The sequence below is a fragment of the Rhamphochromis longiceps genome, linkage group LG20, assembly GCF_057381845.1.
Source record: "Rhamphochromis longiceps isolate RC_006_pf linkage group LG20, R_longiceps_female_GT1.1, whole genome shotgun sequence".
NCBI classification, from domain to species: domain Eukaryota; kingdom Metazoa; phylum Chordata; class Actinopteri; order Cichliformes; family Cichlidae; genus Rhamphochromis; species Rhamphochromis longiceps.
In genome coordinates, this window is record NC_140576.1 from 752,249 (window position 1) to 779,352 (window position 27,104).

The 27,104-nt window shown below is 41.6% G+C and overlaps 1 protein-coding gene across 1 annotated transcript in view; it reads right to left on the bottom strand.

The window, feature by feature from the left end:
* cacna2d3a (calcium channel, voltage-dependent, alpha 2/delta subunit 3a) overlaps window positions 1-27,104 on the bottom strand; it is a 138,927-nt gene that overhangs the window by 28,310 nt on the left and 83,513 nt on the right. The window contains exons 9-25 of the mRNA XM_085393552.1: window positions 25,653-25,742; window positions 24,928-25,041; window positions 19,247-19,325; window positions 15,493-15,626; window positions 10,343-10,414; window positions 9,892-9,972; window positions 9,050-9,124; window positions 5,326-5,409; window positions 5,068-5,139; window positions 4,356-4,417; window positions 4,138-4,205; window positions 2,910-2,955; window positions 2,355-2,452; window positions 2,158-2,251; window positions 1,853-1,948; window positions 1,584-1,705; window positions 721-798 (exon numbers count right to left, since the gene is read on the bottom strand). Coding sequence (XP_085249678.1) covers window positions 721-798; window positions 1,584-1,705; window positions 1,853-1,948; window positions 2,158-2,251; window positions 2,355-2,452; window positions 2,910-2,955; window positions 4,138-4,205; window positions 4,356-4,417; window positions 5,068-5,139; window positions 5,326-5,409; window positions 9,050-9,124; window positions 9,892-9,972; window positions 10,343-10,414; window positions 15,493-15,626; window positions 19,247-19,325; window positions 24,928-25,041; window positions 25,653-25,742 — 1,465 coding nt within the window. The remainder of the gene's footprint in view (window positions 1-720; window positions 799-1,583; window positions 1,706-1,852; window positions 1,949-2,157; window positions 2,252-2,354; window positions 2,453-2,909; window positions 2,956-4,137; window positions 4,206-4,355; window positions 4,418-5,067; window positions 5,140-5,325; window positions 5,410-9,049; window positions 9,125-9,891; window positions 9,973-10,342; window positions 10,415-15,492; window positions 15,627-19,246; window positions 19,326-24,927; window positions 25,042-25,652; window positions 25,743-27,104) is intronic.

Genomic DNA, 27,104 nt, shown 5'->3' on the forward strand with positions numbered 1-27,104 from the left:
TCTAAATGTTAAAAACAGTGAGGAAGCAGGATCATCTATACCACTTACTACGAATAAACCATCACAAAACTTTCATAACTCAACTGACCTATACTCACTGTAACACTGACTCTTCCTGTGGCTTTGGGGAGAGTTAGATTATAAACAAATGTCCTAAAAATATAACCTAGTGACAGAGAAACCATATGTATGCCTGCATGTCTGTCCTCCTCCCCCTTTTCCCCTCCTTCCATTTATTCTTTTCCTCTGTAACTGAGATAATGGTAACTCAACAAGAGCCATGAACTTTCTGACTGCACCAAGTTGCACTGTATGGGCGTTACATTGTGGGGCTTCTGAGTCACCAGGATGTGAGATGAGGCAGGCCACAAAGAAATCATCTAGGCTGCAATATGCTTTAAACAGACACAGAGGCATAAGAAAAAAATGCACGAAAGGCACTTACATGCAGACTTTCAGCTTTAATTTGAAGCAGTGTTCCACTGATATGCAGTAATTAAGCATAATTACTAAAGGATGTAACAATCTATTGTAAAATGCAGGGGTAAACACACAGACATGGGCAGGGAGTGTTTCACCTCAAAGTGGAAGAGAGGTGTGGGGAGACAAGTGTAAACTGGGGAAAATGAAGCCGTGTAAGGTTCTGTGGATGTGGATGTGTGTATAGGTGAGTGGGTGTAAAACAAAAATACAGGAAGACACACTTGCGTGCTCGCTTACCTGCAGCTATTGGTGATTTCCTCTCATCCAAAAGCTGAATAGCAGTACTGGCCAAAACAACACTCTTGTTCTCCGACCCTGAAACGCACACAAAAGCACACACAAATACAAACGACAAAGACACGCAGAGTTCACATATCAGTCATATCATAATTCCTTATATTATTTCTGAACTGACCACAGGGAGATTGGAGAGAGGAACGCTGATCATAGATACCACAGAGCCCTATTTATGGCTGCAGCTAACTACCACAGTCCTGAGAGGAAGAGTGCATCCAAGGCAAGTCCGGCGAGTAAATAAGAGGCTTTCAGATCACTTGTATTAGCTGGCACTAATGGAAACCCTGAGGCTGAGAACAGATGAGAGCACATTCTGCCTCTGGAGGAGAAACCCTTTTCTTAGAGAAACAGTTACACTGAATATGCGCGAGGGGCTTGTGTGTATGTGGGTCTTTTTGTGACTCTGTGTGCGTCTGTATTTGTGTTCTGGGCAAGTCACTATGGAAAGGGCTGAACCTCTTCCTAATGTATCTTATTTCAAGCCACAGCAATCAGTGCGATCCACAAGAACACAGCCCAGAATTAATAAGAGAGGAAGGGGAGGTACAGATGCACGGCCAGAGAAAACAGCCAAAAATGGGTGAAAGAGGGACAGAGAACATTTCAAAGGGTCCTTTTAAAACCACATTAGTGTATTCAATTAGTTTACAAAAGATAAGCTTCTTTAGAAAATATAATGACTGTGTTTTTTAACTCGTGGGTTCCAGTGTCGTCAGTTCACTATAATGAGGATTTAACAGTACCGATGTTTCCTCAAACACAGAGACAACATCATCACCATCCAAATGAAAGTCACGACTAACCTGTGTTAAAAGGCAGAGAGTAAACAAAGGTACCAGGAACTTGTTCTGCCGCTCTCTTGTACCACAGGGGAAAGTGGTCGGCATTGAACACCCCCTCTCGGTCTTCAGCTGTCAGAAAGTCTCTTAAAGCAGACGGGAAACAGAGAATACAAATGACGCACACGACACACCAAATATACAAACTGGAATCGTAAACAACACTAAAGTCAACACAAACATCAGGCCGTGTTCATGCGCACACACTGTATGCGTGCAGTCAGAAAACGTACTTGCTTGTAAGTTCATCTGGCACCACAAACAGGTTAATCCTGGACAGGCCTGTTCTCGTGCCCAGGTAAGCTATCTCCACTCCTTTATCAGAATTCCTGTATCATGTGACAAATGAATATCCGGCTGTTGTGAATTCATTTTAAGCCAAAGAAATCAGTAACTGTGCTAAATTATTAACATTTTAGCTGTGCAGATATATGCTCCATATTATGGTATTTTCTATTTCAAAGAGGAATAAAATCCAACATAAATAACAACATCATTTCACTTTCCTTTTATTTTAAAGGGTAATAAGGTGACATACTCTGACTTATTAAGCACAAGGCTGGTCCAGTAGGCTTCCAATGGAGCGGTCACCACTGCATCAAAGAGAACTTCCTGAATCAGCTCCTTGTCACCTAACAGGACAAAGGCAAAAAGGCACATTTCCACACGTGAAGCTTGTTCATTAACTTGCTAATAACATATAAAATATGGGGGCTGTAAATGAGCATAACTAACAATATAAGTGGGGTTCGTGCCCACTGAGGTACAGTTTAATTGCCTCTATCTGACTCAGGTAGCGGTGCTCTGGGTGCTCATCTGTGTTGCAGTATGTCCTGTAACATGACAAGAGAGAAAAATATGAGCGTTTGTTAGAGTCACAACCAACTTCAGATCAGTTCCTTTCTTAAAACTGTAATCGCTTTAGTTTTGGTCACATAATCCAGTTGCTTTCAGTTGCTTTTGGATTGCAAAGCATCTCCAGTGAATAAAACCTGAGGTAGAAGGAAGACACTTCTTTTCATTTACAAGCATTAGTTTGAAAAGCATTTATTGTAATGTGTTTAGATGTTGGTTCCCAAGCCTGGAGACCACAAGTCATCAAGTGACACAAACAATCAAGTCAAAGTTCTGCAGATCCCAAAAACTGTTGTAGAGCTGTTGTATTTCAGCTGACATCAAACCTAACTTTGATTTATTTTTATGATTTGGCAGTATTTTAGGATTTAGCCCAATAAAGATGTCCTTTGAGTAAGGGACGGGGATAAAACAGCGGCGGGAATATACTCTTACCATTCGTCTGCCAGGGCTACATCAGGATGCTCCAAGTCATGAAGTCCTGTAAAAAAGAAAACGTGAAAACTATTTGGTTCAAAACAAATACGCAAAAACACTCAATATGAAGTCATAATAATAGGGCTAGGCATCTACATCTCCACTGCGCACACTTAAACACACACCGGGGGATGAAAAATGTGTTTTTTGAATGGATGTGACAGCTCTGATTAGATCAGGAAGAGCCAAGTCATGCTCTGAGCGCTCTGTGTGATGGACATGTTTAGAGAAACACACAGACAGACACACACACCACCACCACCGCATGAATATTAACATGCATGGGGACTGACGTGAAAACAGACATGCATGCACGTGGAGAAACACACAAGCAGGAGCAGACATACAACACTGTCAGGAGAAGGACGCACAACACACCTAAGGAGCCGCAAAGGGGAATATTTAACTTCCTGTGAAGTTGTGGCTTTTTAAATCACTACATGAAGAGAAAGACTAGACAAAAAGTGTCTACAGGTTTGAAGAGGAACTGGTTACGTTGGGCCAAAGAGGAGAAGTTAGAAGACTTTACATACCCAACACAGTTTATAAAACATGATGAATGTTTACTGATTTAATCAGATTATCTAATGTCAACTTCATCCAGTCACAACATCAAATGTTATTTTAACCTTCGTGTAATATTAATCCCTTAATACAATAACCATAAGATTTGAACGGGCATAGTTAATGTCAGAATCCAGCTTTTTCTGCACAAATATCACCGAGGATGGAAAAGTATTTCTTCTTGTTATTGTTTTTAAAAACAGGCCGTTTTATTGGTTCTGACTAATCATTCTGCAAAGAGACTTTTATACCATGCATTCCTAGAAAATGATATCCAAATATATTTTTATTAAACATTTTTGTCCTAAAATAACTTTAGAAAGTGCATTTTGTGATTGTGTTTTTATACAACAAAATAATAGAAAAGTATTATTATAATACTAAAAAGCTCTCTGTGATGCTGCATTTCATGTAGTGCTCAGAGAAGCATTTACAAACTAAACTAAACTACTTGCTGAGTGCTTGTTTAATGAGAAACAGAAAAACAAAGGCCCTTAGAAGAAGAAGAGGGATCGAGAGAGTGCGAGGGAGAGAAAAATAGGAAAACAAAAATAAAAGCAACAACAAAAACAACAACAACAACACAGAAATGAGTCAGAAAGCAAAAAGGCTGATTTCCTACCTTCCTCTACTGTCACGTTCCCCCTGAAGAAAAACTTCCCATGGCCTCTGGAAAGAGCAACCCCTAGACTAAAACAAACAAACAAAACAAACAAAAATAAACAAAAACCCCTAAAACAAAACAAACAAAACATATTTCCTAAAAATCTGTTGTCGTTTACAGATTAACCACCGGAAAATTCAGCTTCGTTAGCTTAAGGAAGTCTTCAGACTTCTTACCTGAAAGGAGTCCCTTTGATGTCTGTGTAGTAGTAATCATTGTGCAAAATCAGCACACGTTTCTGAAAGAGGTGAATATAGAGGCTGCGTTAAACGCCAGGCGGTGCTGTCTGATATCATTTCTTGCAATCTAGCGCCATCTAGTGGTGCAAGTAGTACAAGCTTCTGTTGGGCAGTCCTTAGCTGCAGATGGACATCAGTACATTCATAAAGAGTCTCTTGTGAGCGTCTCTGTCTCTCTATATAAATATAGATATACAATAATAATAATAATAATGTGTGTGTGTATGTGTGTGTGTGGATGTCTGTATAATATCTGTATAATAATCAGCCTAATGCAAATCGCTCTTTAATATGTGCGAACACACATTTAACACATTCACACATATCTACACACACCTTTCTCTCTCTCTGACAGGCAGGAAGTAAAGCAGAATCAACGGGCTGCTGTTTCCCCGTATTCAGCAACATGTGCTTTGTGGAGATAAGGGGCTCACACGCAGAGAGACACACACCAGTGCATGCACAGCAAACCAAATCAGAAACAAAATCCCCAAGTCAGTCCTGTACATCACTGAGCCAGCTGTAACAAGCCCTTAGCAGAGTGAATGCTTGCCGGTAAGTATTTTCTCTCGCTCAGCCTTTAGGACATTCTGACAAGTGCGTTGTTTGTGCGTTTTGTTGTTTTATTTCTGAACTTTGCATTTCTCACCCCTTTGTCTACACTCTTCTTCACCTCCATTGAGAAGATCCCCGTCTTCCTGTTGACCATTGCATTTCTTAGCTAGAAAGACAAAGCGCGCACACACACACACACACACACACACACACACACACACACACACACACACACACACGCACACACACACACACACACACACACACACACACACACACAGTTGTGCTTGATGACACTGATTTTCAGAGCGCTGCTGTCCTGACACTTGATGCAGATTTACTAGTGTCTCACCGTGTCTTCCTTATCCTCCCATTCCACCTCAGACAGATCCACGCTGCTATAGTTTGGTTTTCTTCTCTTCTTGCCATCTCCATACTGCACAAACATCCCAACACACACATGCACGCACAATCAGAAATACTGGAAATGACATAACAGAAAGAGTATGCCAAACTACGGCAATTCTTTTGTTGTTATCAGTTATCAAAACAAGCCATTGCATTTCACATAATGAAAATGTCATCACAACCTCCAAGAAAATGTTTGTATTTTGTTTTAAATAGTCTTGAACAATAGTTGTCCAGTGTCGCATGTTTGTTAAGCCACATAGCAACTGCACTGTGATCCAGTCAAGCAGGGGCGAAACTCAAGGGATGAACCAGTGTTGTGTGTACATATAATCTACAACTTGGCAAAGAATCTATTTTAAATTGAATCTTTACTTTGTTACTAACATGCACAAACACATCATTTATTCCCATTTATTTAGTTGAATGTATAAAAAGATAACAGAGTCTGACAGCTATAAAATACTATGTTTGCACCAACAAGGGCCACTAGCCAAAAACTTGGCACATCTTGGTGTGGATGGTGTTGCATGGTGGTTCTAGACAAAACTGTGCAGGTGACAGGCCAAATCTACATCAGATGAACCGTATATAAAAGTCATGTCCTTAAAAAACAGGAAAACAGTCCAGTGGACACCAAACACGGGACCTGAAGATCATCAGAAATAGTTTCAGTGGCATGGAGGCAATCATGGAGCCATTTTACCTCCTTTCTTTCCTTAAGAAGGGAAAGAGGGAAACAGACTGAGGTGTATAATAGCGAAGAAGAAACTGAGAAGATTAAATGAGCAAATACATGATAAATTATTACTGAACCAAAGAATTAATCTTTTGTAACAGAAAAGAGTTTGATGAGTAGGTTGATATTGCTATCATAATTGACAGTTAAGTATGAAAGTAAACCCCGGAAGCCACCAGCCAATCTTTGTTTAACTGATACAGAAGCAAAAGTAAAAATGAGAGGGAATAGAGTTTTACATGGTTGCTGCTGCTGTTTCTTGCTTGTGGTTACTCAGTCATGCTGACAAATTACCTTTGGCTTTGAAAATTAGGACTGTGCTCTAATGTAAGAAGTAGCCACAGAAAGACAAGCAAGCAACTGTTGACAAACTATCTCCACATAATCCTGTTTGCACCTGTGCAATAATAGCAGAAGCTCGTTTTTCAAAGCTACTGTAATGAAAAAAAAGCAGGAGTGACACAAGAGAAACCAAAGCTTCAAAAATGTAAATGTACTTTGATGTAAGTGGCCAGATAGTTTTCACTGGTTAACATACAACAAAGAGACGATGGGAGTGGGCGGCTTCAATTGTGCAGAATGTGATGCAGCTTGCAGCACAGTTTCTAACAGCTTGTCTCACCAAACTACATGCATGAAAAAAGAAGAGGATCTTTTTACTCCATTCAAATCACATCTTTTTCAATAAGAAAAGGCTTATTTATTGAAACAGTGAGTTTTAAACAAAACAGTCAATACGTTTTCTGTTCGTTCCTGACCATCCCTTTTAATAATGGTCTGTATTTGTATAGCGCTTTTCTAGTCCCTAAGGACCCCAAAGCACTTTACACATGCAGTCATTCACCCATTCACACACTGGTGATGGCAGCTACATTGTAGCTGTAATGACAGAGGCGAGGCTGCCGGACACTGACGCCACCGGGCCCTCTGACCACCTCCAGTAGGCAACGGGTGAAGTGTCTTGCTCAAGGACACAACGACAGAGACTGTCCAAGCCGGGGCTCGAACCGGCAACCTTCCGATTACAAGGCGAACTCCCAACTCTTGAGCCACGATCGCCCCGTGATACGTTAATACGACTTTAACACCATGGCCCACTTTATTAGTAGAGTTTTGCTTTATTTCTCGGTCAACTTCATAATTAATAACTTCATATTTCAGGGTAACAATCCAGTAAGTTCCACAACGTGCTGGACAAAGACAGTGTTGGTAGTTGTTGCCTCTGTACACAACCACAATCAACACTTGGCTGATGTGCAGACTTTAACCCAAGGAATTTAAAAAAAATGCATTAACTGTTTAGGTTAATTACAGCTGTTTTTATACATTTTCAGTGGCTCTTACCAGTGTTTGGATCTTTTTTAAATCCTCCATATTTCCATTCATGAAGACTTCTCTTGCTTGTTGCTGTCATTGTTCGATGTTGTGAAGCTGTCTTTCTAAACCATGGAAATGATTCTGTCATCATTCACTTTAGCTGACTCCTGTGGTCTTTCAGGCCTTTTGTTCTGTTCTGTCTCTCTGACAGGTTGATTTTGTTTCTTCAGCCTCCCTCTCTTGAATTGACACATCTTTGTGAAAATTACAGCAAGAAGCTATAAAATACAAATTCAACACTTTGCATCAGCTTCAGATGTCATGTCTGTTTCGTTTGCTATGAAATAACAAAGGCTTCACATGGCCATGACTGCTTGTCAGTCAGTTCCCCGATTACCTCTGAGCCTCTGAAAATGCAGGTCTGTGTATAAATTCCCATAATGTTTAAACAGTCAAGCATTTTTTTGTTAAAGCTGAAAGTTTCCTTTCAATCATGTCTTGATTGTTTGATTTGTCACTGTGGTGACATACAGAGGCAGAACCATAAAATCTGTATTTTTGTCCAACAAGCTGTATTTGAAACGACTTTGATTTAGAATAGTCTTCATTTTACGTACACCTATACAAAGGTGGTGTCATCATACCTGCTGGCACTTGGGCCAATAGCTGGATAGTTTAGTCTTAATTTCACTATTCCTTTATTTAATCAAGTGCTTCAGCCTAATAAAGCACCGATAACTTCTTAAGAATTCAACCGTGCAACAACAGTTTATGTATATGTGACTTTTATTAATCTATCAAGCGTCAGGATGCAACGCTCCAGGAATACACCACTGCTGGGCAGCTCACTGGCTTGACCACTGACCCATTAAATGAAGGTGAAACAGATCAAAGTACTGAACTTTTTAATTGCATTGTATGTGTGTGTTTATGTGTGCGTCTGTGTTACTACTGTATGTGTGTCTACTTTTGAATCTGTCAGTGAGGACTGTCTCCCACCCCTCATTAGCTGTTAAACACTGGTCATTAACGTCTTTAATTAGACCTCTATTAAACCATCTGTCTGTCTGCCTCACTGTCTGTTCTCTGTTCTCCATCTCATCTGTTGCCCTGGCATCCATATGAGCACCTCACTCTTCTCCCCCAGTGTTACACCAGGCCTACCTGCACCTATCCTCACATTCAGCAGGTTCCCGCAGCCTCCCTCTCTTTCTACACTCTCTCCGTCCAGCTCTTGTGAGAGGAGTGGGTGAGTACAATAGAGTTAATCACAGCCATTCAGAAGCTGTATCTCTGTCTATTCACAGAACAGCAGAGGCCTGGAACATGCTCTCCTCATCTACATACCACCACGCAGCCAGCATACTCACAAGGCACACCACACAGAGTACCACACAATTACACACCATTCTGTTAAAGTCAATCACAATCTCAGTGTGACAACAAAAAAAGAAAATTGGTAAGTGACTTGATGTGAACTCGAGAGGGTGTATTCATCTATCCAGTACAGAACAACACATTTCAACTTCAACCTGTGCATCCTAAAAGGGATTTTTATGGTAATAAGGGTCACACTCAGTAAACTCTGAAATGTCCTGGAGGTAATACTCACGAGTGGCCGTAAATCCGGGTGGGTGAGGATGTAACCGTTGTTGGTGATTGCAAAGGCGTAGCCATGAATGCCCAGCTAGTAGAATATGCAAAAGCACACACAAAGACACACCAAAATTATGCATAACAAATCAGAACCTAATTGTAAATCTGGTTAATCAAGCCCCTTTCAGAGTCTTTGTTTTTGTGGTAAAACCGAGACCCGCACAACGGGAAAGGACGGCATCGTTCATCATGTCATGTCTGAGCAAATAACACACTTTCAAATGTCAACACCTTACACACATCCAAGATTCAGATCTACAAAAGAAATCAGTGCAGGGATGTGGGTGGGGGGACACGAGCAGAATGCATTAATGAACCGAGTGTAACCAGGAGCTGTGACTAAGCTCATCTCTAATGTATCTGCGACTTGGCTTTGCATTCAGTTACTGTACTCTGGACTGACTTATGTGGAGTATTTTATGTATTATAAGGTGGGGTTTTGGACCGCTTGTGGGACTGGAGAGGTGGAGCAACATGTTCAGAGTTCAGTGTAGAGGAGAGGGTAACGGGCACAGAAGTTGCACATCGTGTAATCAGTCTCTCCTATTTATGCGATAGCTTGCTAGGATCTGGTGGAAACAGACAGTGGCTGTTGTAGCCATGCAGTAAAACATCTTTGTGAGCTAAAGCTGTGTGCATGGGTATTCAGGACTGTGCCAATGTGCACAAGTGTATAAAACTGCTTGAGTAAGCATTGGGAACCCTCGGTAGTCAGTGTGATAGTGTAAAACATTGAATAATGGCTATTGAGATCCCTAATCACGTGCAGGAAGAACTAAGTGATGCTGGATGTGGTACCTTATACTTGGGGATAGTCTTGAGCAGCTCAGAGACTGGCACATCTGTCCCAACCACCCCCAGAAGGATTCCACGGTTTCTCTGCAAGCACACAAATATACGAAAATTGGTTAGCTCAGTTTAAAAGGTTACTTACATAACAATCTTTTACAGCCGCATCAGTGCCTCCGTTTATGTTATTTATAAAAATATTCAACTTGTAATGCGCCGCTTTGTCCCAATTTTCAAACTGCAATCAAAGTGATATTAGCATCCATCAAATACACAAAAAAATTAACAATGATTTTACCATTTGTGTCAATTCTCTCAAAGACTAATTCCCCGTGATGGAATAACTCATGAGGAAAATTCAGTTTTTCAGTTAAGCTGTAATTTCATTTGAGACATCGAGCTTTGGAATCACGAGGCAGTGAATGTGTTGTGAATTCTGCATCACTGTATGTGAGCTTACAGTCTCGTTCTTGGTACTGAACACTGGCATTGCCACCGTAGTCATCAGAACTGGACCTTGACCGTCCTCCAACTGAGTGATTTGTGAAGCAGAAACAAACAGAAAAACAGAAAGAGCCAAAGGGAGGGAAGAGAGGGAAGGTAATGATGAAACTTCATTGTTTTTGTTACAAATTTTATGTAACCACAGAGCACATTTCATGCATCTTATATGAAACATCTTGCCCAGTCACACTGAGCAGTGTTTTCAAGCTGCAAAACATCCGTGTGGAGCATAGAATTTGATGGGAATTTAGCCGAGGACCTGATCATCTTCAGAGACCAACTAAACTTCCACGACATGTTTTATTCATGTTTATTATTTGCCCTAAAATATGTTCAATCAGAGTCTGCCTTTGATCTCTTGCAGAATAAGCTTATCCAAAGGCAGCGCTTCTAGTCTGGATCTGGGTACCCCCCCCCCTCTAAAGACTGCTGGGATAATTATGATATTTATCTTTCTACCGGATGTCTGTATCTGACGATGATATCCATTACAGATGAAAGCTTGACACTGTTTTCTTAGGAGACTGGAGGAAGGCTTAGTACTTGAAAAATATGATCTAACCTTGCCTTCCCAGAAATGTTGAATCTGTCTAAATGTCAGTGACTTCTTCCATTCAGCATCAGTAATTGGATCATTAAGCAAAGAATAAATCCAAGATGAAAATCTACAATAGTTCAGGGGAACACGGAGCGGCAAAAAGCATAAAGCATGTTCTACTTACGCTGCACTAATCAAAGGAATATCATCTTTTAAATTTGTTGGACTGACTAAATATCAGCACGCATCTTTAGAAAGTACTGAATTTTATACCGACATTGTAAAAGTGCTTTCCCCACCCCAAGACTTTTTTTCTTTTTTACCATGAGAGATAACAGGTAATGACAAGGAAATCTGTCAATATCCCTCAGACGCTGAGGAAAGAGGAATTAGTGGCACGAGTTTGGACAGCTGCTAAATGTAATTTGGAGTCCAATATTGGACATAGAAGGGAGAACGAAGCATACCTAGATACTGCAGCTGCAACACGTGGCAGCCGTGCTACCACTGAACGGGATAAATTAAAGAGATATATCCAAGCCCAGGTCGTTTCAATCAGTGCAGTATATTACTGGTCCTGTGGGCTGCTGTATCCCTGTGAACCCCAATAGAAGACTCTGTAATATGTGAACCCTTTGAGCAGAAATCCAGATTGTTCAAATTGGTAAAAATGCCCATGCACTTCCAGGGGTTGCCATACTTTTAGGTAAATAAGAAGAGGCAGTGCATTTAAAGTCACCATCAGAGCTACAGAAAAGGTACACTTTATTCAGCCCCACGGGGGATTTCTTCTCTTTGCATAACCCATCCTAATTATTAGGAGCACGGGCAGCCAGCTTGAAGCAACCAGGCCAGTAACTGCATGTGTTTAGATGCTGTGTGAAATCGAAGACCTATGGCAGAGCACGAGGATTCCACATCGAAGGCCTGCCCTAGCCTGGTGTTGCTGACTCAGGACCTTCTTGCTGTGAAAGTGGAAGTGGTGCTAACCCTAATCCTTAAGTCAGAACTCACACATCTGGGCCAAATCTGCATCATCATTGCCTCTGCAAATTTACCTGTATGAGTCAGAGTAAAGGAGCTGTGGAAGTTCTTTTCCCTGCTGTGGGTCAAATAATGAACGAGAACACCAGTGGGCATTAATACACTTGACACCGCACTAGCACATACCCACACACACATAAACACACACACCAATACCCATCAGAGGGCTAACATACACACCCTTGGCCTGTGTTTTATGTTTCATAGTACACTTTATAATCTAGGTTGCTGTGACAAATTGCATGGAGGTAGATGAGGTGACCCCTGTTTCCTTGGAGACCAGGTTTGTGTGTGCGGGAGCCAACGCCACCTCTGCAGACTAATTTGAGCAAACTAAAACAGACCCGATGGGAAGCTGAGCTGGCACACATCCAGCACATGTTTTTACTGCACAGGTGTTTGGGGATTATCTTTGAAAGCTCTTAATTACCTCAATCAATATTAATGCTTTGCTTTGAAATAGCGGAGTTCATGTTCATCCAGCAAGACATTTTGAACATCTCAGCATTTCAGTTTATCTTCAAAAGGCAATCAGCCGCTCACAGATTCCCCATTTTTTGGTCTTCGTACTTAATCAAGTATCAGTCTCGTTTTTTGAAACTTCAGTGCAAATTCCTCCTGTCACTCCCACAATGTTTATGATTCTTTAATCTCTTATATTCTTTTTCCAACCCTCCCTACCGTTGTCCTCAAATATCTCCCCCTGACACATTCCTCTCACCTCCCTCGCATCATCCCTGAGCTCCAGTGTCAGTTCATCCAGCAGAGTGGGAAACAAAGCCAAATGAGCCAGAGAATGATGAATGAAGCTGGTGGAACGAGGGATAGGAGAGCAAGAGGGAGGATGGCAGAAAGGAGAGCACAGGTGGAGGGAAAGAGATAGGGGCGAAGAAGCAAAGTGAAACAATAAAACAAAACAAAACACAAAAGAAAGGTAAGATAAGAAAGACGGACTGCTGGGTCGCAGTGACAGGGAGAAAACCGGGGAAAGATAGCATGAAGGAAAGATGATACACTTCAGTCCTGGAACAAAATGCTCATCAATTTTCTAACACAGAGCCCATCCAAGGAGTTTTGCTCACTTCTTATCACACATGTTTGCATCCTTCTGTCACTGGAGTAGTGTGTATGTGTGTTCACCCAGGCCAGAGCAGTGCTGGGGCAATTATATGCAAAGAATTGGTACAGATTCCTCGCTAATCCTAATAAAATGATATCTATTTCAGTTTTCTGCTGAGCTGTCAATCAGCTCGGGTCTGTCACACTAACAGCACTATGTCAGACATACGGCCTGCCAGCTGTGTAATGCTACTGCTGTGCCTCGCTCACACTGATGGGGAGGCAGAGCGCTCTTTTGTTTCGCCATCATCACTGTTGTGATTATAGAGCTGCTTATCTCAACCCACATACGATTCATAAATCACTGGAAAAATAAAACACTGAAAATGATAAAAAGGCATCAGAACAGATCATCCCGCCAACCATTATGGACTATTGGATTTTCACCCAGAAGATGACAAAACAGCTTATTCTGGAGAATTCTACCAAAACAAATAACACAGGCAATCTTGTTTTCACACCAAAAATCACACAGGCCAAAGAACAAAATGAAGCCTCACATTTACACACATAATCACAATGCCAGCCCAGAGACACTGGCAAAGCAAGGCTAACATAGCATCACCAGTGAAGAATGAGCGAGTTTGTGCACAGACGTGTGCGAATGCGAAATCAGACGTGCAAAAGAGAGCGCGTGAATGGCACCCATGACAACCATGAGGCATGGCTTCAATCAGGAAGTTGACAAACAACATATGACAACGACACATAAGAAAATGCCACGAGCCGCTATGATAGTTCATTTCACAGATATTAGAAACCGAAACGCACATGCACAAGAAATGCACATGACACACAGCAGGCCTCACCACAGCACAATGCACCAATGACCTCAAACCACATTTACCTTTTGTGCTTGGGGGAGCTAAAGAGAACAGATTGAGAAGGAAGAGGAGGTGAGAAGGAGGATGACGATGAGGAGGAGAGACAGGGTCAATACATTTGTGGATAAGTGTCAGAAAGCCTTTCGGTGCAATTTTCACTGAATGGAGTGCCAGTGGGCACATACAATCCACTGACATTGAACACAACTTAAAAACAGCGACTGTCTCAAGAGAGGCAAACTTTATAGTCAAAAGGGCCGCAGCAGAGAGGAATCAACACTCAAGTGCCGTAACTCCTACTGCAAGAAAACGTAAGCATTTCCTTATACGTGTTAGGTCAGCGCTGAGTGTATGCACTTCTGTGATAAATGGGAGGGAAAATGAGGACAAAGAGAAACAAATGAGCACAGAAAGACAGGAAAGGGTAAAACATAAGGGATAGCTGAGAGAAAAGAGTCTATTTTTATGTGGTTTTTTGATTGCGTGGTGGGTATTTCTAGTGGAGGGCACTTACCTTTGCCTTTACATGGCCAAAGCTCTCACACTCTTAATCTATACAGAAACTGTTAACTCCTGCTATTTTCTCTGCGTGTCTAACACAGTAAGCCAAGAAGGACCAGTGTGGTGAATGATGCAGCATGTTGTGTGCTGACTTTGGATCACAGAGGATTCGTCCTTTTAACTCTGTTATTATCATTCAGGGGTTTTTCGGGATGTTTTGCCACTCAACTATAGAGGATGTACAGGAGACGAATGCACGATTTCAGAAAATATTATTATTTTGACTGTAATTCACAATATTCACTACCTGCTTATGCTCAGTATGTCGGCCAGTATGGTGATAGGAGATTTAGAGATTGGAAATCATAGTTTTCACAGCAAAGTCCTGAACTATTCTAGACATTACCTAATGATGGCACATGTGGGAACAATAAATGCCCCATGCGTTCAGATCAGACATTACATTTACTTTATTATAGCAGCTCCCCAGTACAATTGTGCAACGTTGCATCCATGTGAGAAGAGCCCACATAAATGCCCTGGTGAGTTAAAGGCAAATGACTGTGACCCATCATGCTCTGGTATGATGGCACCCTCTTCTAAACCAAGCACAGTATTTCCACTATCAATAAATCTGAAGTGAGACTTTTTCATGCGGGAAAGGTCAACTATGGGCAATGCCCCAAAAAAGATTCTCCTAAGACTGTCTGGAGTTGAAAATGCTGCAACCCTACAAAGCTCCCAAGCACACACAGGAGGCTCGTTTACTTAATGGGTCCATCTGCTACACACAGACTCATTTAACTCATTCACAGTCAAAGGTACAAATGCAGAAAACATTGTCAGCCCTCTGCTCGTCTTTCACCCTCGATCACTTTCATTTGGGTTGTTTAATTCATTCCCCTTCAAAATACATGTTTTCACAATATGAACTTATACAAAAGGTCCTGTGGTTTATGTATACAACAATTCAGCCCATTATGGAGTTTTCTAAGCCTACAACAGCCCAGTGGATATGTGAGGCTATCAAGGACCACGTGAACTGGAGTTATGTAGCAAGCGAAGGCATATTCAACTCACAGTGCTATCGATGTAGGCCTCAGTCCAAACTGTGTCGTGCTCCCGGTCGATCACCTTAGGACGACTGAGAACATGGAGATACTCCATCACGTTCTCTTGCACATCTGCCAGTGTGGAAATCTGAGTGAAATACCCTGTTGAGCAAAAAGTGGAGGAGAAAGATAAACAGAAATGAAGAATTGTTCATTCTTAATTAAAGTAGATTAATTATTTAAGTTAGATCCTGCCAACAATGAGGCAGCACAGGCTCAGAAGTCCAACTCACTACTGCCCAAAAACACATGCTCTGTGTTTCTAAGCTTGTTTGAGGGCAGATCAGATGCCTGAAAAAACATTTTAGCTTTATGGAGCCAGCAACATATTCCAAGCCATTGCTACTATTTTAATAACAATGCAGACTAACTACATCTGGGATGCAGTGCTGCTGACCTGCTGTTTGCATGATGGAAACTTGGTTAAATGCATGACTAACTTTTAAAGTATCCTCCGCAAACTATTCAAGCAAGACCCAACCATCATGGGTTTTAATGTATATGTATATGCATGTGTATCTAAATGTAAGACCAAAAATATCTCAGCTAAACTACAAGCGATTCCATCTCCCATAATGGCAATGCCATCGTTATGATACTAATGTGTATGTGAAGGAGGAAATGTACTGTTATCTCAGGAGGAGGTTCAGAAAAAGCGAGAGGAAGAGAGTCAGCATTGCAGTCAGACAGAGACAGAGGCGCCATGAATAAGGGAAAAGAAAAAGCCCACCACATTTTCACCCAGCTGTAAAAACAGCAAACTGCCTCCATCACCGTTGGGCATTCAAGTAGAAAATCATAGTCGGAGGAAATAGATGTTGGGGTCATCTTTCCCGGCAACAACTTTTACTCCACAGGGAGAAAGGACCTGAAGTCTAGACACAATACACAGATCTGTGATAGACGTGGCGCATCAACCCAGCCCAAATATCTGATAATATGCACCACTGATTATAAGCTAATCTTAAAACTATATCTATAGTAAAGCCCAAAATAGAATAATTAACTAAAAATAAAATCTATTGTTGAAAAAAAGTGCTGATATCACATAACTGCTGTAATCAGTATATTAACAGAACTTGACCTGGAAGTGAACCTTTGCAGGTCTTTTTTATCCTCAGAGGCATTTGGAGCCATTATTCCACCAGACGGTGCAATGAGAACACACACATACAGACGCATGTCACACACAAAGACACTGTCTAGTCTAACTGCATCGTTCATCACAGTAGTGAGTCGAGAATTACTGCTCCCTCTCGAAGGCTGAGGGCGTCCTTCGAGCTGAGCCATCAGGGCCAGGTGCCAGGGGAAGAAAAATGAAGGCTCCCAACTTTCAGTGGATGGTACCCATGTTGTACAAACAATACAGCCTCAGCAAGGTGTGGACAGGTTGAGGGCATCAATATATTTTTACATGACCTTGGTCTGGGTCATATGTAGCAAATAAGATCCCGTAAGGTGTCCTGATAATGGATGAGGTGGAAGTGAAAAATGTATCATCGTGTAAGGAAGCGCTTTCTTGGTGCACAGTTGTAAAAGTATTTTACAACAAAACTAAGTTTTTTGCTTATTAGGAGAGAGCTCGTCGGAGGAAATAGATGTTGGGGTCATCTTTCCCGGCAACAACTTTGACTCCACAGGGAGAAAGGACCTGAAGTCTAGACACAATACACAGATCTGTGATAGATGTGGCGCATCAACCCAGCCGGTAAAATAATCTAGATGACTTAAAGAATACTTAGAAATGTTGCCTTGCTTCCTGTTAAAATGGCCTTTAAAAAAGTACTGATTACCTGCAGAAATATACCACATTTAAGAATACTCAAAAGACACTAGAGGAAAACTACTCCTGCACTGGTTGCAACAAGGCAAGTACTGATGCAGCGTTTAAATCTGAATACAATTAAGATGTTAAATTGCACGTGTAATAAACAATTTATAAAGGGGTGTTGATTAGCTTTGATACACATTTTGGCAAATAATTGCTAAGAACATCTGAAACGACACTAAAGTTACTTGTAGACAGCACGGCGATTTGTAGTGAGAATATGGAGCAGATAGAAGTAACCCCAGAGAGGAGGCGGAGGTATGCAGGTACGAAAGGAGAGTCAGTAGGAAAAAGACAGAATACATGTGTGAATGAGGTCGAAGGAAATGTGAAGATGCAAAGAGTAGAGGTAGCGAAAGGGGACGAGTTTAATAAATAATATCGACCGTCCAAAGCAACAAACTGGTGGTTAGCACTGTCGCCTCACAGCAAGAAGGTCCTGAGTTCAATTCCACCATCAGGCCGGGGTCTTTCTGAGTGGAGTTTGCATGTTCTCCCCGTGTTCACGTGGGTTCTCCCCGGGTACTCCGGCTTCCTCCCACAGTCCAAAGACATGCAGCTTGTGGAGATAGGTTAATCGAACAATCTAAATTGACCATAGGTGTAAATGTGAGTGCGACTGGTTGTCTGTCCCTGTGTGTTGGCCCTGCGACAGACTGGCGCCCTGTCCAGGGTGTACCTCTTGCCCTAGCTGGGATAGGCTCCAGCGCCCCCCGCGACCCTGAAAAGGATAAGCGGAAGCGAATGGATGGATAGTAAATATACGGTAAATGCTGAGAGTTAGTGAAAACATGTAACATTATTTTACTGATACTTGCACCACTTCTATCCCAAACAAATTCCTCTGGGGTTACATCAGAGCCATCCAGCATAAAAATCTGCCAAATCAAACATGCGGCGCCACCCGCTCTGGCGACTCCTCGTGAATAAGGAAGCAGCCAAAAGTAGCTTTACTTGCACTGTGACACTCATAGCATTTCCAGTCCTGCTAATATTCTGGGCCACGCAGAGTTTTTGACAGAAGACTGTTCTGCATCATTTCCGGGATGGAGAGAAAGTCACAGTCATCCCCCTGAATCATCATCAGTCACACACATTAACATCTGTACTATAGCATTACACACATACACAAGTCTAAACAAACACAATGTTTTCAGCAACCAAACAGGTCTCATGTGTACATCACATTGCTTGCAACAGCCTTAGGGCAACATGTGCATTCCCTGGTGCATGCGCACACGAGCGCATACAAGCGCACAGCCAAACAAGAATACTCACAGACGTCTAATATCCTCAAAGACACTGGATGGGTTCTCTGATATCACGTCCAAGCAACACTGTGGATGTTCTTGTATCACACACACACACACACACACACACACACACACACACACACACACACACACACACACACACACACACACACACACACACACCCTTTGTGTGACCTGTGACTTGCCTGTCTTATCTGCTGGAGCCTGAGGAAATGGAGCCAGACTGTCTCTGTCAGCCACCTCCCAGCTAAATATAGATCCTGGAGGAAAGTGCTCTACGCATTAAGACAACCATGACCACACAGAAAGCTGCTCGAAAGTGGCGCATCACTATGATTCATTTGGACTTTAAGCTCAAAGAAGAAGTAATATGACACATCTGGCCTGTGCAACTGGAACCCGTTGCCTCCTGTCGCATACACCTGCTTATGCTGATGAGCGCCGACAAACTCATCTATGCTAGTGTATGTATGCACACAGACACATGTGCCAAAAACTCCAAACAAATCCTGAGCTGCATAATGTAATACTTTTCCTCCAGCTGACAGTGACACGCTGCAACTTTACCCCACCAAAACAGATTACAGGGAGAGAGAAAGTAGCGTCTTTGAAGAGCCCACCTTTGTTAGCACACGCCATCCATTTTAGATTTTCTGCGAAGGCTGATTCTCGACCAATCAGGTAAGGAAATATACGGACCTGGGGAAAGAAAAGCAGATAGCTCCCATCATTCATTTTAATCATATTTGATAGGGGCCGCCATGGTACCATTCAGAAGATAACACTGTCAACGTCTGGCAAAAGACTCATTCTTTCTCATTTAGTGATTACCAAGTCTCCTAGTTGATGATTGCTTCCTGAAAGTTTATTGTGTTACCTTTAAATTTAAATGTTCAGTTCCAGCTATTTTTTTTATTCAAGAACCGAAAAATCAAGGATGAGCAAATGCAGGCGAGTGTTTTGAAAATCTGCAATTACAGTGATTACAAAAGATAAAACGCAAATTTTAATTTGAAAAAGCTTTATGTGCTCAGTACGGAGAATCTTCTTTACTCTTATGTGCCAAACCCATTTTTTCCCTGGCTCATTGGCTCCAGCAGCAGGTGAATTTGGCAGGTGCATGTATGAGAGTGTAAAGAGATTTGTTGCCAGATTGGACCAGATGCAAGCCTCTGGGGGCGCAGCTGCTGTGCCTATTGCATATGCATTTTCCACTGACTCCCTTAACCCCGACAGCATGTTTCTGTTTGTGTGTGTACATGTACTGTGTGTACTGCATATGAATGCACATGAGTGCGTAGACCTCTCAGAGTTTTAAACATGTATTTGATACAATTTTGGAACTCAGAAAGTCTGAAAATTGCAAAAATTTATGCAAAAATATCATTTATGTATAGATGCAATTGACTTTTCCTGGAATATGTATGCACTGCATTCTCTATTACATTGTTTTTAACTAAAAAAGTCTTTAAAATTAATACGTAAATTTACCACCTTGACCATGGACAGTTCTAAATAGTTTTTTTTCCAGATAATGTCAGTCTGTTGATAACGGTAATATGTTTCACTGAATAAGCATAGTTGTTTCATTCACCGCTCATTATCTAGACCACAATAATCCTCTATTCATCAAACTTCAGCCATTTGACTGACACTACCAAAGTGTTAGGAAAACACAACACAGCTGTTGTAATCAGAACAACGCCATGTAAGACTTTGATAAAGACGTGTCATGTAAGCTTTTCTTTGTGTGATTATGTGTTTCACTTCACTGAAAGCCAAACCGCAACAGACTGGTTATTAAATATGGACGAGGTTTACAGCTGAGTACGGTAAAACTGAGGTAGAAGAAGAAACTGTAGAACTTGAGCCACGACATGCAATCTTTAAGATAGTTGAGTGCACAAAGTTTACATGCAAGGAAAAAAATGCACATGCACGAAAGAACAGACACATCAGGATATAAATACTGCAAATTCATGCACACACATACAGTATGCATAGACAGTGATATGGATGTAATTTCAGTTAGTACATGTATGAATATTTTACATATTTAGCATTTAACTTAATGACTGATTCTGTCCTCCAGAACATTCACACATTTTTTGAAAGAGTAAGTAAAGCAAGCAAAGGGGTTTGATGTTTCTGTTCAGTACTTAACAAAGTCTAAGACCTGCCAAAGTGCTACTTTGAAAAAAACGGGCCAATTTTACATATAGATCAACTCGATGATTTAACCTGAATCCAAATTTGCAACAAAGACAGACATGCAAACAGAAATGGTTTGTATACGGCCACTATTCAGTAAGCCTACATGTGTCTGAGCAGAAGATATTTGGTCAAAGAAGCTTTTCTGTTTGCAGTCTGTGTGGGCACTGCTCTTCTATTTTAATTCAGATACAGGATCTAACAAGCTTCATCAGCAAGTCTTACATATTGATTCACAGGCTTCTCCAAGGAATTCGTTTTTCCGGTCTAGTATTAGTTTTCAACTTGCAATGAGTGCGTCTCACAATTCAAATTGTGAGGCTGAGACACACTGAGACTGACACATGAGTGCTCATGGTATCACCAGTCTAGGTCACGAGAGAGCCTAAGGATTGTCCTTTCTAGGCTGTAGTGCTGAGTAATCTCCACTCTCCAGGCAGTTATGCTCAACCGCCTAGGAAAACGAGGCACAATGTTGGCAAATGCAGGGTGATGTTGCCTTGTGATGCACTGCCAAACGGTGGTGACAGATAGGGTATAGGCAGTGCACAAAGACAACTCAAAAGCTAGCACGGTCATTGTTGTGTGTAGGACAGCATATCAGTGTGTATATCATTTATACATGTGGCTCTCTGCGCAGCATCTTTCAATAGGCAGGGATGCCTTGTTTCCACCTCTCGAGGAGTTTCTACAGCTATGTCTACGGCCACACTACAAGCTCCCACATTCAGTGCAGCCCTTTGCATCCAGTGGAAGTCTCCTAATAACAAATCATCTGATTCACTGCGCCTGACCTTTCAGTATATTGAAAAGGAAATAAGAGCAAAGGATACAAGACTGTGACGCACTAATTAAAAACAAAAACAACAAAAAAACGAATCTTGAAATGATTACAATACGTCATTGGATGCAATATAGTGCTATCAGCCTAGAGCAATATCAGCAAATACAAATTAATGGAATTTGTGCAGTCGGGCAGTCGACTCTTTTTTTAAGCGCATGTACACAGTGTTCAACTTTAACTGGCATTAATCTGTTCCAGCTTGGAACACCGTATTCAGTTTACATAATACACTGATGGCACATCCCAGGTTTCTGTCCCCGAGGGCCGTTCACCTGCCAAACAATTTGATCACAAATTAGCTGTCTGGGGATTTTACAACTCAGCAGGCTACAGGCTCAGGTAATAGATAGAGTTTGGCAACACTACAGACAGAAAATTGTCAGTGTTTTAAGTCAAGGGACTCGTGATTGTTCTAATCAATGCCGTCGGCTTTTTCCCTCATTTTTTGAAAGGCACTTCAAACAACGCTGAGATTTCCATCTCACAGTCCTGTATGGTCACAGGAAGTGCTGCATTGTGTTTAAAAGATTTGATTTGCTAGGAGAGTGGATAAGCATGTGTATGAGAGGGTATGTAAAGAGCATGTCGGTGTTTTGTATGGTTACGCTCATCCTACAGGTGTGGTTATGTGAATATTTGTGTGATGCTGGTTTTAGTAAGTCTTTAGTAAGTTTTGCTTCAAAAATGTGAAGGAAAAATAAGCTAACGTTTGAACATTAAGAGAAAATCACTTTGAAAATAATCGCTGCTGTAACAGGAAGAAATGTTTTAGACTTTTTTTCTTATGGTAATCAACCCTTTATGATCTTTTTGTGTAACACATGCTGTCTGAATACAGACATTTATCATGTTTTTAGCATTCACACTTGCCAAAGCCTGTTTGTATAGTTGGTGCGATTCTCAACAGTGGTGAAGCTCTAAGATGGGTTGGAAGGAATCCATTAAAAAAACAGCAGTGGTGGGTGGAGGTGGGAGATTGGGGGTGGGGGGGGACAGACTGAGGAGAGTGACAGAGACTGAAGACTTCTATTATCAGTGGGGCTTCTTCTAAATGGAACTATCTAGCAGCCTTGTCCCCTCTGCTCACTGATGTTCAGCCTTGAGCTGTCGGGGGGGAGAGCTTTCGGCAGTTTTAATACAGACTGTACCAGACATGCAGAAACACAATGTGCAAGTGTGGCACTAATAGTAACTAAAAGGCATCCATAATGATACACAGAAACATCTACTCAGAGTCAGTGTTAAAAATGACTAAAAATATGTCTTAACTGCCTAATGTCAAAGGCCTCTCCTCTCAACCTCAAAGCATTTAGGATTTACCTGAGGTAAAGGAACTGTTTGTGTCCTTTGAAGTCATATTCACTTTTACAGTATGTGTACTGTATACAGTGTGTGATAACAGTGAATATGTACTATTGCATTCGATACTTCTATCATTGACCCGTTAAGCTTCAAACGTTTTCCTTTAGAGAGAAAAGACCTTAGAATAACCCTTTTTTGTCTCCTCCTCCATCTTTTCTGCCCTTCGGTTGCATTTCGTGACAGATCAGAAAGAACCACAGCAACACTGCAGGACAGCAGCAAAAGTGTGTTGTCTTTTTCGACGGGGCCGTTACTTCAAAAAGATCCCACACTGGATCCACTCAATGCCCTCTGCTTGTCAAAAAGATTTACTGCACAAACAGAAAACCACACAGAAAAACTGTGATCTTAGTGGTCTTTTTAGACAGATTTACCAAGACACTGAACATTTCTCAAGCAACTGTATTTCTAATTTAGTTATTTACTAGCTGGGCCCACGTCCTCATTTTAGGTTTGACAGTGCTTTAGTAGGTAAATGCTTTGACATGAATTGAGCTGCGGTGTGGGAAAGGCCTCGAAGGGGACTGGCGACGGCGCCCAGGCCTGGCAGATCCCCGTGTGCTACATAGAAATGAAGAAGTTAGAAAACTGAGAACAAGGAGGGAGGGTGGGCACGTAAACGAGAATGAACAGCTTGCAGAACTGGGGGAACCTCTGTAGATGACAACCGGAAGGAGCGGGTTCGGAGGATTCCTGCTCCTGAAATCCCCATACATAATCTCCAAAATAATTTGGCATAACTAGAAGTCATTGCCCCAACCCTGTAGAACAGTGCTCTTCTCATTCTTTCTGTTGATTTATGTACACTACATTGCCAATTCACTCACCCATCTAAATGACTGAATTCAGGGGTTCCAGTCACTTCCATTGCTGCAGATAAATAAGATCAAGCAGGCATCCAGACTGCTTCTACAAATATTTGTGAAAGTCGCTCTCAGGAGTTCAGTGAATTCCAGGGTGGTACCATGATAGGATGTCACCTGTTGTGAAATGTCCTCTACACTAAATATTACACAATCAGCTGTTAGTGGTATTATAACAAAGTGGAAACGATAGGGAACAACAGCAACTCAGCCATGAAGTGTTGGACCATGTGAACTGCTGGCGTGCATAGTGTGCAGAGGTCGGACACTTTCTAAAGAGTCGATCACTACAGACCTCCAAACGTCAAATTAGATGTTGTGCGGCGTGACGAATCACACTTACAGAGAGACGGTCCTTGTCTGACCTCATTGAGCCAAGTGTAACGTTTGGCAGAGGCGGGATTATGATGCGGAGTTCAGCCTCTCAGAGTAAATCTTAGTGCTTCAGCATACCAAAACATTTTGAACAATTTCATGCTCCTAACTTTGTGGGAACAATTTGTGAGTTTGGTGTATGAGAACTTGGCCTGCAGAAGAGTCCTGACATCTTTAGGATGAATTGAGTGCAAACCTCAAAAATTCTCGAGGAAATCTTGCGGAAAACCTTCCTAGAATAGTTGAAGCTGTTGTAGCTGAAGCTGTTATGGGATAATATATCATATTTAACCGTGTGGATTAAGAATGGGATGTCAGTCAAGTTCATATGGATGTGAAGGCAGACGAGCAAATATGTCTGGCAGTACAGTGCACTTGAAAGCACATTAGATCTCAGGGGTTCCTTTTAACGTTGGGTCAGAAAGACTTGTGCTCTTCTCAACAGTGCGTTTAAGAAGTCATTCATAGCCACATGAGGGATTAGCCCACCTCTCTCCACTTCTCATCAAACACTGGTATACATGGTTACATGCTCATGACGTTGTGACCAAAGTATAATGGGAAACTGAGATGAGTTGCCCCGACTGTCTTGGAACATATTTGCAGAATAATATGATGTGTGTGCTTGTGTGTTCTGATACACTACCTTCCTCTCTGGCCAGTTATACTTGGCAAAGATGGCATCGTATGTATCCACTGCCCCATCTGTCACCAACATAATAGCCTGGCTACACTCACTGCCCCTCCCAGTCTCGTTGAACTAGACATCGGGAGACAGACAGACAGAGAAAGACAAAGAAGGAGAAAAACAGAGGGTTACTACGTGATGATCAAAGAACAAAAAGCTCTCATCCAGTCAAATGTAAATGTAACCAGTTCATTCATTAACACACAGTTCTTCCACTTCCTTCCCATTAGAGCTTATAATGTATCATCACAAGACTCTCCATGGACGCTAACTGTGTTGTAACAGTGAGTTAATGGAATTATAATAGCATGCCTTCAATACGCATGCATGAACGCAAGGTAGAAGGGCTACTGTGAGATAAAATTACAGCGAGGCATCACTATGCAGCATGTCAGGGTACACTTTAAAAGATACATGCTGTTGAAATACGGATATTTAGATTGTGTGTCTTTGTCTTTGTCCGGATGACTGTTTGATTAATTACATGTCCATAATTAGGAAATGTCAGATCAGTAACCTGAGTCATCGAGTGCCTTGTTTACTTGGATTTTGCATGAATCAGTTGATTTAGCTATTAATTACAACCCTAATTAATTTTATGCATAAAACTGATGTGTATGCGTGTTTGAAGAGTGCGTCTGTGTGCGTGTATGACCGCGATCGTGCATGAGTGCGTTACTTACGTCACTGAGGAGATTGAAAGCCTCAGTCAGAGCTATATCCAACATCCCGATGCCTTGAGCAAACAGCTTGTCGAGGTGTTCCCGGAAATGCTGGGGAAAAGGTTTTGAGAACATTACAATCTCGCTGAAAAAAGCAGAGAACTAAAGTGACAAAACCACAAAAGGAGACAGAATTATAGGTCTTTATGAAGAAAAAACAAAGGCAGAGGCAAGAGATAGCTACAAAAGCAGGGGAACAAGATGCAGAGTTATTACTTTTCACTGTTCCTATCCTAGAAAATATTTTACTGAATTTGGTTTGCCATCATTTATGTGTGAAGAGTTTGCATCAATGGTCTAATGGGCTCTTCAATTCAGTCCTGAGCCAGTTTATCTGGCAAACTCCCCCCTTATACTGAAGTGAAATCTCACATACTGACTGAAAAAACCATAATGACCAGTTTCCCTTCTCTTGCTTTTAGCTCAACGTCATTTATTGCACCGGGTATGTGCGTATACATGCGTTTGTGTGTGTGTGCGCATCTGCTCACAGGCATGATTGCGTTACAAAGGATACATTATTTCTCCAGCAATTCATGGTGAGTTTAATGTTTTCAGCAACTGAACAGGTCTCATGTGCACATCTCATTACTTGTAACAGCCTTGGGGTAACAAATACATGGCGTATGCACACACACACACACACACACACACACACACACACACACACACACACACACACACAGACAGTCCCCATTATCCAGTATAATCTATTTATAGATATTTAGATCCTGTAATTGCCATTTTGAACACTTCCTACTGAGATTTGCTAAATCCAGCAACTTTATAAAACCAATTCTCCATCCTGACCCGTTTACATATATCAGTTTTGCCATTGGTAATCGAGGCATGATAAGCCATGAATGCAACCAGGTTTCATGATTTAGAAACAGACTAAACCTACACCCCCTGCTCCCTTTTTTCTACCACTATCGTCATCTTTTCCTGTCTTTTGTTCCTTACTCATGGGAGGACCAAAGTCTCTTGGTACACAGTGGGGGGGTCATAAGAAACATAAGGCCATTTCAGAGCTTTGCCCTCTTGGGAGCAAGCACACACACCCACACACACACATATAATGCAAGTGCAATGTACAGATAAATGTGTATACAAAACCAACTTCTGCTGTTTCAATCGGCAAAAAGATAAGCTATCCATGGATGTGGATAAAAAAGGCTGTACCCTGGAGCATAGCAAACTTTACCTATTGCTTGCAAGTGTGCTTGTGAGCTAAGATTGAAGTGATTTTTCTCAGCACAGCGGGCCATGTTCAATTCCTGGCACAGCAGTGTACTAAAGTGGCAGATTGAAAATGTGTGTGTCAGTGTGAATGCAATGCTTAATGTTCCCAACCTTTTGTCTGCACCAAAAGGCTCAGAAATGTGCATTGCACATCAAACTTCTTCAATCCTT